The 15,537-nt window shown below is 43.5% G+C and overlaps 2 protein-coding genes across 3 annotated transcripts in view; both read left to right on the forward strand.

The window, feature by feature from the left end:
- The window catches only part of MYBPC1 (myosin binding protein C1), a 77,636-nt gene extending 76,360 nt beyond the window's left edge, over window positions 1–1,276 (forward strand). Inside the window, exon 29 of the mRNA XM_051643971.1 lies at window positions 642–1,276. Within this exon, the coding sequence (XP_051499931.1) occupies window positions 642–742 (101 nt within the window). The 3' untranslated portion in view covers window positions 743–1,276. The remainder of the gene's footprint in view (window positions 1–641) is intronic.
- Window positions 1,277–6,237: 4,961 nt separating this feature from the next.
- CHPT1 (choline phosphotransferase 1) overlaps window positions 6,238–15,537 on the forward strand; it is a 28,278-nt gene continuing 18,978 nt past the window's right edge. For both annotated transcript variants that reach the window (XM_051621722.1, XM_051621732.1), the window contains exon 1: window positions 6,238–6,503. In XM_051621722.1, coding sequence (XP_051477682.1) covers window positions 6,261–6,503 — 243 coding nt within the window. In that variant the 5' untranslated portion in view covers window positions 6,238–6,260. The remainder of the gene's footprint in view (window positions 6,504–15,537) is intronic.

Genomic DNA, 15,537 nt, shown 5'->3' on the forward strand with positions numbered 1-15,537 from the left:
TGTTTTTCACTCAAAAGCAAAACCAAAATAATTCTTCAAACTTCCCCAGCAATTGAAATAGTGACTTTTATCACATCTCTCTGGAGTCTAAATGCACATGTAAACTCCTGTCTTTTTTGTGTTTCTTTCACATATGCTATCCCACCTGTTATTTTTAAGCAACATGATAAATATTTTGCTAAATACTTATAAACCATTGCAAGACTGAACAGTAGAATAATTTGGATGCCTCTGCATGTTTTCCACTATTCAGCACAGTCAGGTGTTTTCTGCATTGTTCCTTCTGGGCTGACTTCCATCTGTGATTATATTCCACCCAGCTCGAGGGAAATCCAGGAGGGATAATTTGAGGCAAAGCTTATCACAGACTATTGCATGGGGTGAGATATATGACTGAATATATGACATCCTAGAAATGAACCCTGCACAAGAGGACAGGGAAGTTCTGTATAGTAGAGAGATTAAATAATGTTTCATTCTCATGCTGGACTTGCGAACCGAGATTAATCTTATCATATCTTGAAATGAAGTATGCAAGAGGGACTGACTAAATCTTGCATCAGTTACGCCAGAAAATAAAGGTAAAAAGCTGTTTCTCCAGGGACCTTCAACCTGAAGATTGCCTTATGCTTTCTTCGTAGGTGGGCTTTCGTTATTCAGACTATTGATGGATGGAGTGCCTCCGCATATCCTTGATTCATATATGCGAGAAGTGCAGGCAGACAAAACTGAGAGGAAGTGAGAGTCCGTCCACAGTGTTTCCTCCCACTGCGCTGGAAATCAGTAGCAGAATTACAGCATTTTAGTTCTTGCAATGACAGAACAAACGTGTGATTGGGGAGTTTCTTTTCTTTTTTTTCTTTTTTTTCTTTTTCTTTATCTTTTTTGTTTCTTATTTGTTGTTATGTTTTCCCTACCTGCTCTTACTGAAAAGAAAGAATACGCATGGATTGCTTTGGGATTGAAATGAACTGAAGACAACACACGTTTTGTAATGTTCAGCTTTATTTTCTGTTTGATATTGTTTTCTGTTTTTTCACGAGGAAAGAGGAGAACCTGTGTAATAAAACATGAGGAGGCAGTAAGAGTTTGTACTCAGCGGTAACAAACATATCTTTCTCAGAAGGAAAGGACAAGGATTAGCCAGTAGCTGTGCAATAAGACCTTTGGAACATACCTCTTTGATAATGTATCTTGCTCACATTGTTCACTGAGAATTGTTTAACAGAATATGGTTTTACTATAACATAATTAATACATATGTACTTAATAATAATTTAAGCTGAACATAACTTCCTTTAGAAGTTTTGTTCTCCTAAATCAGTCTCTCAACTGAACTGAACTTGTTTTATTTAATGTACAATAAATATGAAGTGTTTAAGATCTATCAAGTTCTTGGGTTTTGTTGTGGTTTTTTGTTTGTTTGTTTTTTCTGTCTCATCATATTTCTAGCTTAATTTCCAAATACTGTAAAGCGGGAACTTGAGCCCACCACATTGAGTGGAAAACAGTATCAGCAGTCACCTAATCCAGTAGGCTTGCATGTTAAGATACATAACACAGAATGTAAATGAAGATAAATGCTACAGATACATACAATTTTTGTATATATATTTGTTTGCAATATTTAAATACTATAAATACCAACCATGACAGCTGTCACCATTCTGGATCCACCTCCTTTCTTAGCAATTCATGAAGCTCTTGTAGTTATTGTAACAGAAGAGGGACTCAGACCATACCACTAGTGAGTTTACCATGCAAGGCAAAAATGCCTTAGATAAGGCTACATTACTTTTCAAACTCTAGTGTCATTAACCTCCAAGTATTTCAGGAGTGGAGGTGATTGTCTGTAGGTCGCCAGCAAACTCTGAAGCATGTGAGACACAAGGTCACACACAATTTGGTCAGGTTGTCAACTTCTCATTACCCTGTCATTTATTGACCAGTTCTCACTCTGGCTGTATGGACAGGGTGGGTTATGTGCTGACTAATGATTGATTTCCAAATATGGTGTAAAAAGATAAAGGTCTACTTAGACCAGTAGGATGTTAGAAGGTGGTTATTGACGTCAGCACATTTTCAAACATCCAGCAGTCAGTAATTATCCATTAATAAAAGAATGAGTTACTATGAACTAACTGCCACTACCAAACTGGTGTTTTTGCAGTTGAATTACCACTTACTTCACTTTGGGAACATGAATGCATTTTCTTACTTTGTTTTGCAAATCTTACTCTGAGATAATTTTTCTTCATCCTTTCCTTTTTGTCTTTGTAATTTCTTCTGTGCTGCCACCTGTGCAAGGAAGCAATTCTCCAATCCCAGTGATCCTGGACACCCTCCCAACCTGCATTTCACCATGCTTCTGCCAAAATCAACTGTCTCCTATACATTCATTCACACTTACACATTAAAAAAGGCAACACAATTTAAAAAAAAATAAATTAAAAAATCATTGAGGATTAATAATATCTCTTTATTTTTTATCTCAACAGTGAATAAGGAGTCCATTCATCTGACTTGAAGCACAGAAGGCTGTGGGAGAGGGTCAGTTTGAATATATATCACACAGGTTTAAGAATTTAAGTACATAGCTCTCATTTAAAATAACATCAGTCTGTTGAAATACATTAAAGTCAGCACCAAAAGCTATCATTATTTTGCTTATGCTTCTCAGTAAGCCAGAACGGATGCACACTGCCATCTGCACTTTGCTTGCAACAATGGTTACAGCTTCAAGCTTATCTGCCACTCCAGTCTTGATACACCACACATAATAATCTGGAAGCCAGCATAAATCTCAGCTTCTGTAGGCTCTCTGTTGATGGAATTAGCTAGTCTTAATTTCCACCAGATGCCAGTAGTGTTAAAAGACAAGCTGAACTAAGCTACTTTTCGCTGTGTGGACAGTAAGAGTCATATTTGGATGTCCTTAATTCCTCCCCAGCTGCCCTGCCCAGCAATTGCCACTGGCTGTGCCTCGGGCTCGAGAGGAGCCATGCCATGGGAAGTACCGGGTGTTGAGACGAGTGGGCATTCGTGTGCTATAAATTCATACCCTCACTAACTGTGCTGGCCAGCCAAGCCTCTGGATTAAAAATTAATTGAAAATTGAGAGGACTGGTAGGATAGGGTGGGGTAGGAAAGGGATTTCTAGTAGATCTAAAACCGGCTGCAGAACCTTAAACAGAGAATTACAAAAGATAAAGCTTTCATTCATGATGATTCACCTCGTGGGATTATCCAGGGATGGTGTTTGACAGATTAAATAAAGTGGCCAAAACCACAGAGTCAAGAAAATAATAAGTTAATAGCAGGTTGGGAGAATAAAGATGTACCAAAGACAACATGATCTACATGTAAAACAACCCAGAGAGAACAGAAGCAGAAGAATATCATGCTGTAGAAGATATGGTTCCACGTTCACAGGAAAGAATTTCTCCAATGTCAGCTCACAGGGAATTTCCAGGATATTGGTGAACCTGAAATAGACCTAGGAGTAACAGAGGACAGCAAATAAAATATAGTCATATAAGATAAAGTAACAGCAAAACACAAAAGCTCCAGGAGAAGTGAAACTAGTAGCACTGTTACAGTTTGTGGTTGTGTTCCTTGATGTTTCAAAATACGTGAAACTAGTTCAAGTTTTCAGCTGGTTTCATTATTCGATTTATCTGTTTACTCGTATTATCTATGTATTTTTGTGTTATTGTTTATTCATATTATCTATATACAGTCTCCATCTACTAGTACATGCTGAGGTTACAGTTCAGTAGCACCCTTAAGAAATACTTTCTTTTTTTGCCCACTTTCATATATCTGGTAGGAATTCAGTATTTTTGAAAGCTCTGCATTGGTGTTCAGTTTGACTTACACGGGTCAAAGGAATTTACTACTCAGAGTAAGAAGGCAGATCCAAACGTAACCACACATAGAGACAAACAACGAGAAAGAAGAATCAAAGCCCAAAAAAGAAGGGGTTAATTTTTAATGAAGCCAGAGGAAAATATTTTGTCTTCTCTTGTCTTGCTCTCCTTGCCCATGGAAAGGCATTTGGCATATAAATGTTACTGTTGTATAAAACCGGATCCATTTTCAAACTGCTTTATGTGGAGCTTGATGCAGGCCTTATAGTTACCCCTTTGCATTGAAAGATCATGGCCAGTGTTGGTCCTTTTTCCCTCGCTGAAAACAATCTTGCAAATACAGAAAGGGCAGCAGAAAAAAACACATTCAAATCTTTTAAAAAATGCTTAAATAGGGATAAACTTTACTGAGGTCTTTACTGAGAGTCAGAAATTTTAATAAATATTCCTTTAAAAAATGTTTTGAGCTTCCTGTATTCCCTTTTAGGAAAAAAAGAAGTATAATATTGGTACCTTTTATAAAGCACTGTGAAGGCAGACTTTATGAATGTCTTGTTGCATTTTGAATTCTAGAGCAAAAGGCATTCTATTTTAAGCACAGTGTACTTACTGCCCCTTGATTTTTATGGCCTGCTTTCCTGACTGACAAGTAAAGCTGCTGCTTCGCTGAAGCAGGGAACAGTTGAAAGCAAAAGTGTATGTTTAATATTGAGGAAGCGCTGGAAGTCTAAACACACCAGACTTCAAATTCTATGTTCTCTTGTTCTGTGCTCTGTTGCTGAATACTTTTCAATTTAAAGCAAACCCTTCCCCAAGCTCAGTGATAAATTCAGTAGGAAATCTACTTCTACCTTTACTCATCGGGCCGTCACTTTTTACACTACTTACTTTTCCCTACGTTTTTTTTTCCTACCTTGTTCTCTTCATTTCCTCTGGGTATCACAAACAGCTGGAGCAATCTCTCGATACATACCAGTACCATTATGTTCATCAACCACAGCGATACACAGGGTATTAAAATAAACAGTGGTCTACCTTTCATAGAATCATAGAATCACAGAATCTTAGGGGTTGGAAGGGACCTCGAAAGATCATCTAGTCCAACCCCCCCTGCCAGAGCAGGGTCACCTAGAGCACATCACACAAGAACGCATCCAGGTGGGTTTTGAATGTCTCCAGAGAAGAAGACTCCACAACCTCCCTGGGCAGCCTGTTCCAGTGCTCTGTCACTCTTACAGTAAAAAAATTTTTTCGGATATTCACCTTGAACCTCCTGTGCTCCAATTTACACCCATTACCCCTTGTCCTATCACTGGTCATCACTGAGAAGAGCCTAACTCCATCTCCCTGACACTCACCCCTTACATATTTGTAAACATTGATGAGGTCACCCCTCAGCCTCCTCTTCTCCAAGCTAAAGAGACCCAGCTCCCTCAACCTTTCCTCATAAGGGAGATGTTCCACTCCCTTCATCATCTTAGTAGCTCTGCGCTGGACTCTTTCCAGCAGTTGCCTGTCCTTCTTGAACTGAGGGGCCATACCTTTCCCAAACTCTGTGATTCCCATGGACTGGGGAACTGGCTGGTTTTTAACCTAATTGTCACGTCTCCCTTTTGACATTCTCTAGTTGGCTATTACTGAATCTTTATGGTGTTGTGTATTACCCCCTCCTTTGCCAGCAGTTCCCCTCTGTTTTGGCCACTAATTGCCGTGTACTGTATTTACTGGCCTATAAATGAAGAAGGACACAGCATTTGGGACTCACACACCATGTCCAGGGATTTTGAAACCACCCTTTTGCGCTCATCGCTCATTTCTGACATTCGCAGTAAAGCCCTCAAAAGCAAATTAACACACCAGAGGAATCAGCTCAGTTTGAGTCTCAGGAAACTGCTCTGTCCGGGAAACTGTTCTTGTCTGCAGAAACAGAAAGCTGCAGCCTTTGGTCCAACTTTAAAAAAGACTCCTGATCCTAAGATGCCACCGGGGTAGGGAATACTCCTTAGAGCTTGTATTTTACGCGTTCTGTGCCGTCCTCCCCCCGGCTGCGCGGTGCCCCCCGCGCCTCGGCCACACTCAGGAACCCCGTCCGAGCCCGAGCCCCGCGGCGGCAGGCGGGGAGCGGGCCCTCCCGGGGCACACCCCCGCGGCCACCGAGGGCTCCCCGGGGAGCCCCCAGTCCCCTCACGGCGAGGAAGGGCTGGCAAAGCCGCTACGGCGAGGGCCACCCGCCCAGAAGCCGGGGAAGGGAGGGAAGGAGCGGTGCCTCGGCGCCAAGCAACCGGGGACGGCCGGGCGGGGGGTGCGGGGGGGGCGGCTGCCCTCCCGCGGGGCGTCGGTCTCTTCCGCCTCCCGCCGCCGCCCCGCCCCGAGCGCGGCGCTGCCCGCGGCATGGCGGTGCCCTGGGCGCTGCCCGCGCCCCTCAGCCCGGCGCAGCTGAAGCGCCTGGAGCAGCACCGCTACAGCGCGGCCGGCTGCTCGCTGCTGGAGCCGTGGCTGCAGCCCTACTGGGCCTGGCTGGTGGAGCAGGTCCCGCTGGGGCTGGCCCCCAACGCCATCACCGTGGGCGGCCTCCTGTTGAACTGCGTGACGGTGCTGCCGCTCATCGCCTGCTGCCCCAGCGCCACCGAGCAGGTACCGCCCGCCGCGGCCGCCCCTCCGCCGCAGCCTGGCCCCGTCCCCCGCCTGCCACCGCCTGCGCCCGGCCGCCCTGCTCCGGCCGCTGCCCCGCGGGCTCCTTGCGCCGTCCCGCTGTTGGGGGAGGCACCCCGGGGCCTTCTGGCGGCTCCCCGAGCGCTCCGGGCCGCCGCGGGGTGCAGGGCCCTGGTGCTTGAGGTGGGGCCCTTCCCGTGGGAGGGAGGGGTGCGGGTTTTCCTGGCAGCGGTGATGCGGGGCTCACGCTGTGGGGTGGCAGGGGTCAGGGTGGAGTTAGCTGTCAAGGTCTGAATACCGAAATACTGGGGAGGGGGGGGATCACATGAAGGGGTGTGTTCTGGTGGGCTCCCCTCTCCTCCCCGGGCCATCGCTGACCGGAGGTCCCCACGGGGAAAGGATTTTGACCAGGTGCTTGCCTGTGCTGGATGCTGCGGAGCAAGGGCGTAGCCAGGCTCACCCTGGTGCCTGGGGCCCCAGCTTCCTCCAGGGACCAGCTTCTGCCCCACCCGTGTTCCTTGCCCAGGAAGCTGGCTGAGAAGGTGACATACGCTGTGTCCACTCCCCTCTCAAGAAGAAAGCTGTAACAGAAAGGGATGTGGAAGTTCGAACCGCTGCTGGCCGGGATGTGCCCGGGAGCGGGGAGCGGAGGCGGTCACAAGACGTGGCTGAGGCCACTTCAGCATTGCTGAGTTCAGAATGGAAGTTCGGTTGTGTTCCAGATGTGTTAGCTGGCAGTAGTTCAGACCCTTCCCATCCTCAAGTGGGAGACTGATTACTTTAGCTTCTGAAGGGAAAACAGGCTTGTTAATTTGGGCTAATGTGCTGTTGCTTAAACTGCATTACCTATGGTTTCACAGGTGATTCAAGGGGCTCAGTCAGAGCTTCCCAGCCTGTTACAGGTTTCCCAGTGAAGAGTATTCATGGTAGTTAGGGTGGGAAGTAGCAGGGGAAAAGTGCTTTGTGTGGGTAAAACATCTTGGAGGGTAGCTGCTGTTTTCCTTGTGTTCTGATAAGCTTAAATCCTAATGTAGAAATGGTGGTTGAGGTTTGTTAATAGCGTAGCTCTGCTACATTTAGTTTCATTTTGTGATGTAGTTACCAATCATGTGCCAGCTGTGTGTCTGAATGTCTGTTTTAGCTTATTCTCTTTGTTATTCAGAAATTTTAAAAAAGGCAGAAAGTACATTTTAAGTTATTTTTCCCTTGAGGACTCTTGTACAAAAAAATAAAGGTTGCGTTGAAGGCATCCAGGGAATTGCTTCTTCCAGGAAAGCTTGGATTGAGTTTTAGGAACTTTACTGTTGTTGTTTCTGTTTGTTTGTTTGTTTGTTTGTTTTTTAATTGTGGAAGCTGGGTTTTATAATAACTTACAGTTTGTACTGAACTTCCTTGTTCAGGTATCAGTATATCCTTCATAGACAGGTAGTGTAAAGCCAGACTCCTTATCCTGTTGGGTTTTTTGCTTCTATGCTGTGCAAATAGCCTTTGCTTTTTCTTGCTGCATCTTTGGCTTGTTTGATGGCTCAGCTTGTCTTCTGCCTAAGATGTCATGTGTCTGGATGGCCTTTTTAAAAAGATAAAACTGTTGCAACACTAATAGGTGCTGTAGGTACTGTTGTAATATCTACTTTGTACTTTTGACTTGGATGTGTAGGCTGGAAGGGCTAGGGGAAAGGTGGAACTGAAAATGATGTTAATCGTGATTGAATCGCTGACTGAACTGATAGCATAGTGCACTTCAGTGTCACCTCTCCATACTGCCAAGCCACATCTTCCATTCATAGCCAAGTCTTGATTACCTGATGGATTAACAAGAGCTTGTTACGTTATCTTGGTGGACATGTAGGAGCACTGGATACAAGATTCAGATAAAGTAACAAGCAGGCTTTGGTTTTAGCTGGGATCTTTTTTATTAGTTCATTGTGTGGTTGGTTTGGGGTTATTTTTCCCTAACCAGGTGTAAGTGGGCTGTTTCTATTAGTCCTTTATTGAAAATACCGAAGTCTTGATGTTTGTGCAAACAGTCCAAAACAAGTAAGACTGGTAGCTGAAATTCCTCAGAGAATAGCTGCTAGCAGAAAAAAGATTTTTCCCTGATGTGCCCTTTCAGTTGCCAAAAGACTATGTTTTCGAGGTTTCTTGGTGAAGGATTATACTTAGGTTACTTGCTAGAACAGCAACCCAGAGATCTGTTTCCCCACAGACATCTTCCACCTCATGATTTTGCCTTTTTAATTACTTGGTTTGAACCTGCTTGTACTTTCAGCTTCCATTATGTCCTATTGCAGTGAATTCCACAATTTAATAATACTTTTCCCACCACACACAATGCAATTAATGTCTAAAACCACACAATACTCCCTTGTTCTCCTACTGCATAACCGTTACTTCCTTATACACTATGCTTTTTATCTTAATCAGCATCAGTAGGCATTAAAAGTTGGTTTGTTACTAACTCTCACAGTATGTTCTGGCTTTATAAAATACTGTCTGCTTCAGTTACGTCTTCTTGTCTCGTAGAAACACGCATCACCATCTCGTGTAAATGCACATTTCAACATAAGCCTTCTTGTAGCTAAACTGTTGTAACTAAGCTCCTTGTGTCTAGGTTTTTTGTTAAGTTTTTGTCCAGTTCCTTCCCTGTATAACTTCAGACCATAATCTATAGAAATAATATATGAGACTGCTGCACCAAGTGTGGTAATGGGGAGGACACTACCTGCACATTTCATGTTCTGTGGTTTGAAATACCTTCTTCATTGTGACTGCAGTCTGGGTTTCTCCTCCCATTCTCTCTCCTCCCTAATTACAACATATTTAGGAATGAAAAGTTTTGCTAGTTTTGAGTATGAACTCAAATTTGTTGCATTTGAGTGTAAAAGGAGCATTTCTTGGATGAGGATTTCCATTTTATCCCTGCTATTTGACAGTGAGCTGTGTTGCGCAAGCCAAACTGAAAGCCAACTGCTTTAAAGTAGCTGCAGTTACTTCATTAGTTTTTGCACATTAATCTCTAGTTATTCCTTCCCATTCCAGGGAAAACTGACATGTAATTATTTCTTTGCATCAACACTAGGAAGAAAACTGGCTTAGTATATTTCTCTACCTTATTAAAAGGGAGAAAGGAAACTGATCCAGTACCTGAAGGGGGCCTAAAGGAAAGCTGGGGAGGGTCTTTTTACAGGGGCTTGCAGTGAGAGGACAAGGGGTAATGGTTTTAAGCTGAAAGAAGAGAGATTTAGGTTAGAGATCAGGTGTAAATTCTTCAGTATAAGGGTGGTGAGACACAAACAAGCTGCCCAGAGATGTTGTGGGGGCTCCATCCCTGGAAGTGTTCAAGGGCAGGTTGGATGGGACTCTGAGCAGCCTGTTCAAGTGGGAGGTGTCCCTGCCCATGTAGGGGAGTTGGAACTGGATGATCTTTAAGGTCCCTTTCAACTCAAAAAATTCTGTGAGTCTGTGATCCTTTTACTTTTATGGTTACTCATGGGGAGGCCTAGCATCAGCAATCCTTTGAGCTCAGCCATAGGTCTCTCTAAAATCCCGTGGAAAGCTAGAAGTTCATGCTAGCAGTAGTTATTACTCTGCATTTAATTTGTATCTATAAGAAAACCCAAAATCTCATGGCAGTTATAGCAGGATTTAAGCAAAGAGCCTTCCAAATTGATGAGAGTAGGTTTCATCTGGTGATAAAGAGTTGTCCTGTTAGCTCTCAGCTTCTTAGATAATTTTTTAAGGCATTTGTTTCTGATGACTATAATATTGTGGAGATCACTGGAAATAAAGGAAGACTGGAAGAGAAAAGCAAGTATTATAGATTTGCAGTTTGGGAAGTGATGTTGAAGGGAGGCAGGGGCTCAAGAGTGCAGAGAGCAGAGCTGGGGAATGAAAGGAGGCTTGGGATGGCTAGCTCTGTAGAATTGCTTAAAAATGGTCTAGTGCATTTATAAAAAGGTTGTAAACCCTGCTGAAATATGCAATTTACAAATCCATTCATCTAGGGAGAGCAAAAAGCAGGGGAGTGTCTAGGTGGCTCCAGCTAGCTCTACTATTAACTGCTTGGAGGGAGAGGAACATAGGCAAGGTGCTGGCTCTGCTTCTCTCAATCTCCCCTTTAAAAACAATCTTAAAAAAAAAAACACCTCAGACCCCCATAAAACCCACCAAATCACCACCTTTTGAACTGACAGAGCGATGGTCTTGATTTTTTTCCTGTTAGAGGGAGAAATGAGGGGAAGATACTGACATTCTGTAAATAGGGCACCACTGAGCTTTTTGGGAGAGAGAATAATGAAGTAGAAAACAGTATGAAGCACTGAGTGGGTCAGGGAATCCAGCCAGTACCCATGGGTAAAGAACAGAGCACTCAGTGGTGAACAGAAGAAGGAGGTATTTGGCATAAGTGCAGACAGCGAAGGTTCAGGAGTTCCAGCACAGAAGGACAGGAGCTTGTTGGGGAGAGGAGAATTCTAAAAGAATGCAGGGAGACCCTGGTCTGGGTGAAGTGCACTTTACCTCTAGTATGATTTATTTTTTTGCCTCCCTGCCCTCTCTCCTTCCTGTAATACAGGTTTAAATAGCCCTTTCTCTTCTTCTATGTACAATTGTACATAGTGCAAAACAGAACTGAGGGTAAGGATCCATGTTTCAGGGGGAAGAGGGAGGAAACCTAGTAAAAATGTGTCTGTTCTGGATCTCTTCCAGAGAGGGGCTGTGTAAACCAGGGCAAAATTAGCTGCTGTGTTGTTGGATTGGGGAAGCAAGATTATGACTAAATATGATGAGTGATTAAGGGGGGCTGAATCTTTAGATACTGCATAAGCTTGGGCTGTTGAACTCCCTGAGCTTGAGGGCTTTGCTTAAAATTCATGGTAAGGGATCTTCTTGGCACATCTAGCCTTCTGCAGCTGTCCATGCTCTTCCATAGTGCAGAATCAGAGGGGCAGAAGAATGAGGACTGCTGCTCAACCAACCTACACTTTTTCCTGAAGGAGGGGCATGCCAAACGTACCTGTTCAGCACTTACACGCACATTGTTTTGTTTTGACACCTTCTGGTTCAGTAGATGACCGGACCTGCTGTTCCAGATCTGTGTTTGACAAGGATTCTGGGGCTGTATCATCTTTCAGACATTAGTTTTAATTTAAGTGAAGAAGCCTTCTTTCCCTTCCACCCCCTGCTGGGTTTGTGTTCTGATCTAGTTCCATGAAAGTAGCACCTAGCTCTGGCCAAATAATACATTTGCTTGGACAGGATATAACTTTGTGCAGAGATAATAAACACCTCATCAGTGAAGAGCTGATGATTATTGGAAGTCTCCTGACCTTTCTGCTGTCTGTATGCCATGTCAGCATTCTCAAGTGCTCCCACTTCTCTAATTTGCAAACTACTTGGGTCCAGCGTGGGAAGCTGGCAGGGGACATCCCTGGATGGAGAGCCAGGCATTTGAGAAGGTGGAGGAGGTAGTAGCAGTAGCTGTATTGAAAGGATGAACAGCAGAGACAATTTGTGGCTATTGAGAACTTCAGAAACCTCTGTGCACCTTCAGTGATTTGGAAGACTATTTTACCAATTAGAACATTAGAGCATTCCTTTAAATTGCTAAATACGTAGTTGGTCATGAGTCATCTTTGGTTGTTACCATTTTTAATTTCATTTGAACAGACAGCATAGGGATGAAATGTTCCAGATTGTGTTTCTAAGCCTTCTCAGACACCTGTTTTCCTGTTTTTGCTAGAATCTTCTTCCCCTCTCTGCATATGCAGGGATACAGATGCATCCACTACAGATATTAACATATATAGATATCCTTACTGGGAAGAGGATGAAAACTTCTCCTCCTTTATCCAGATTGTCAATGAGCAGAAAATTCTAGTTTTTGAATCTGAAGAGACTGTTGTTTTCATTTGTCTCAGCAAGAGCTAATGCAAACAGGCTTGATCAGCAGTCTTAATGATTATAGCTGTACAGTAACTTGAAACTCAGCAAAAGCCATTGCTTTGGCAAAAAGACCTAGTAGGAGAGGTTTGAGTAGAGACAGACTTACTTAGTTGTTTTTACATTTAATGTGTTAACACTTATTTTGAGGTAAGGTAAATGTAGATGACGTTACCTGGAACAAGAACTCTTGCCTTATGTTCTGTGGGTTATAGAAACTGTCATAAACTGACTGGAGTAACCAGCGTACAAGCCTTCTGCTTTGGTTAGAATTGAGGCTGTTTCATGAGCTTGCATTTCAAAGGATAGTGATTATACCAAGCAGGTGCACAGGGCACCAGCTAATGATGAAAAAATGTGCCACAGCAGGTTTCTGCTCCTGACTTGTGCTTCAGTTGTGGAAATGATCCATTTAAATAAGAAATTGCCCATGCTCTGATGTTGGGCTTAACTGATGAGGTGTCCTACAGTGAGCACTGGATACAGTCTACTTTTGTGCATAATATGGAGAACCTGATGATATTAAAGCAAATGAAAATGTATTTCAGTTAAAGGAGGGGAGCTTAATGCAACCAAAAAAACAGTGGTGTCCTGGATGGAATTGCCACATGTGGCCTGATTTACTTCTTAAAATCCAGGGATTAGCATGACAAATTTTGATAGATCTCAATCTGTCATTTCAGAGAGTCTACCACCTTTGGAAAAAGGGGCAGGGAACTCAAGAAGAGTACAGGGCTCTAGATAGGTCATGCAGAGAGTACATCAGAAAGGCAAAAGCACAGCTAGAACTCAACCTGGCCACTGCTGTGAGGGATAACAAAAAAGGTATTTACAAATACATTAACAACAAAAAGATAGTCTGGGAGAATGTCCACCCTTTATTGGATGCAGGGGGGAACATTGCTATCAAGGATGAGGAAAAGGCTGAGGTACTGAGTGCCTTCTTTGCCTCAGTCTTTAATAGTCAGGCCCATCATCCTAAGGGTATTCAACCACCTGAGAGGGATGGAGAGCAACAGCAACTCCCCATAATCCAGGAGGAAGCAGTTAACCAGCTGTTATGCCACCTGGACACTCAAGATGGGATTTACCCAAGAGTGCTGAGAGAGCTGGCAGAGGAGCTTGCCAAGCTGCTCTCCATTATCTCTCAGCAGTCTTGGTTAACAGGGGAGGTGGCAGATGATTGGCAGCTTACCAGTATGACACCCATCTACAAAAAGGGCCAAAAGGAGGATTTGGGGAACTACAGGCTGGTCAGCCTGACCTAGGTACCGGGGAAGATCGTGGAGCATTTCATCTAGGGTGCACTCACACAGCAAGTGCAGGATAACGGTGAGATCGGGCCCAGCCAGTACTGATTCATGAAAGGCAGATGCTGCTTGACCAACTCAATCTTCTTCTGTGACCAGGTCACCTACCTAGTGGATGAAGGAAAAGCTGTGGGTGTTGTCTACCTGGACTTTAGAAAGGCCTTTGACACCATCTCCCACAGAATTCTCCTTGAGAAACCTGCAGCCCATGGCATAGACAGGTGGACTCTTCAGTGGATTAAAAACTAACTGTCTAGCCAGGCCCAGAGAGTTGTGATAAATGGAGTGGATATTAGGAAACATACATTTACTGAAAGGGTGGTGAGGCACTGGAATGGACTACCCAGGGAGGTGGTCGAGTCGCCATCCCTGGAGGTGTTCGAGAAGTGTTTGTATGTGGCACTTCAGGATATAGTTTAGTGGTTGTGGTACCTGGATTACAGTTGGACTTGATGATCTTGAAGGTTTTTTCCATCCTGATGATTCTGTGATTCTACAGTAAGGACACCTGGTAAAACGCTGCAGATTACCTTTGTGGCACTGCACAGTGATATCAGTGATATGACTGGAAATATCTTTAAAATACCACTTGAAAGGACTACAATAAAACCAGTGGTTTCTCTTAGCATTTCTGGTCATAATGCTTCATTCATTGGTTTGTGTCAGGAGCTGCCTTGTTTGAGAACATCTGTTCCTCTCATTACCACAAAGTTACTCTGAAAAAGCCAGTATAGGTACTGTGGTAGCTGTAGTATGTGGGTTATATCACAATTAAAATGATCTTAGCTTCAACAGAGTCCAAACTGTGCTTTGTATGTCCTGAAATACCTGAGCAGTGGCCAACTGCCCTCTGTTTTGGAAAGGCAGAGGGCAAGTACAGGGGCCAACAGGTAGCTGCTGCCTTCCCAGAACATCTGACCAAGTGAGCTTGTGCCAGGAAAGGCTTTTGAGCTCTCTGTCCTTCCATGTGGCTCTTAGTGATCCATGAACCCAGGTGGCAATAGGCTTCTCCTGTTGTCCACAGGCTTTGTCCTCCTCCCTTCATCAGAGGAGAGAAGCTTTTTCAAAAGATGGCTGGGAGCTCACTCCCTGGTTTAACCCCATTCCCAGTTCTTTTGTTTAACTAAGGGAGAAGAAAGCTAAATAACTTGACTAATTCCACTGGTAAACATCAAACATGTATTCTGTAATGTGATCTTTTGAGGGGGTTATCAGATACCAGTATGTTAAATGTCCATTTGAATTAGAATATCTCATTCTCTTTCACCTGCTCAAGGCTTCCAACATCATCTGTGATTACAGTTTTTCTTAGTTTCCTTAGGTTAAGGGGTAAGGCAGCCTTGCCAGTTCTGAATAGTTTTCTAAGTTTTCTAGATTTCTGTGTACATACAATTCCAGACTTCTCACCTATAGCCAAGTCCCTAATACTTTGACTGTCTTTTGCTTCAAAGCTGAGCAAAGCAGCCCTATGATTCTATGATTCTATGATTCTATGATTCTATGATTTGACTTTAAATGGTGGAATGGTTTATTAATGAAATTATCCAAATACTGGGTAGCTGAAAAATAACAAATTTTCTGACAATACTGGTTTCCATAGTAAAAGCACAAAACTAAGCAGTAACACAGTGTATCATCCAGCCTTGAATACATGAGGAAGTCTTAAATAACAGATAAAAGCTGTTCAGAACTGAACTTAATTATCCTGGTTCTTGGGAAGGATGTGTTTCATGATCAGCATAGCTGGAGGCATAACTTTTGCTAAC

The sequence above is a fragment of the Apus apus genome, chromosome 1 (genome assembly GCF_020740795.1).
Source record: "Apus apus isolate bApuApu2 chromosome 1, bApuApu2.pri.cur, whole genome shotgun sequence".
In the NCBI taxonomy this organism is placed as follows: domain Eukaryota; kingdom Metazoa; phylum Chordata; class Aves; order Apodiformes; family Apodidae; genus Apus; species Apus apus.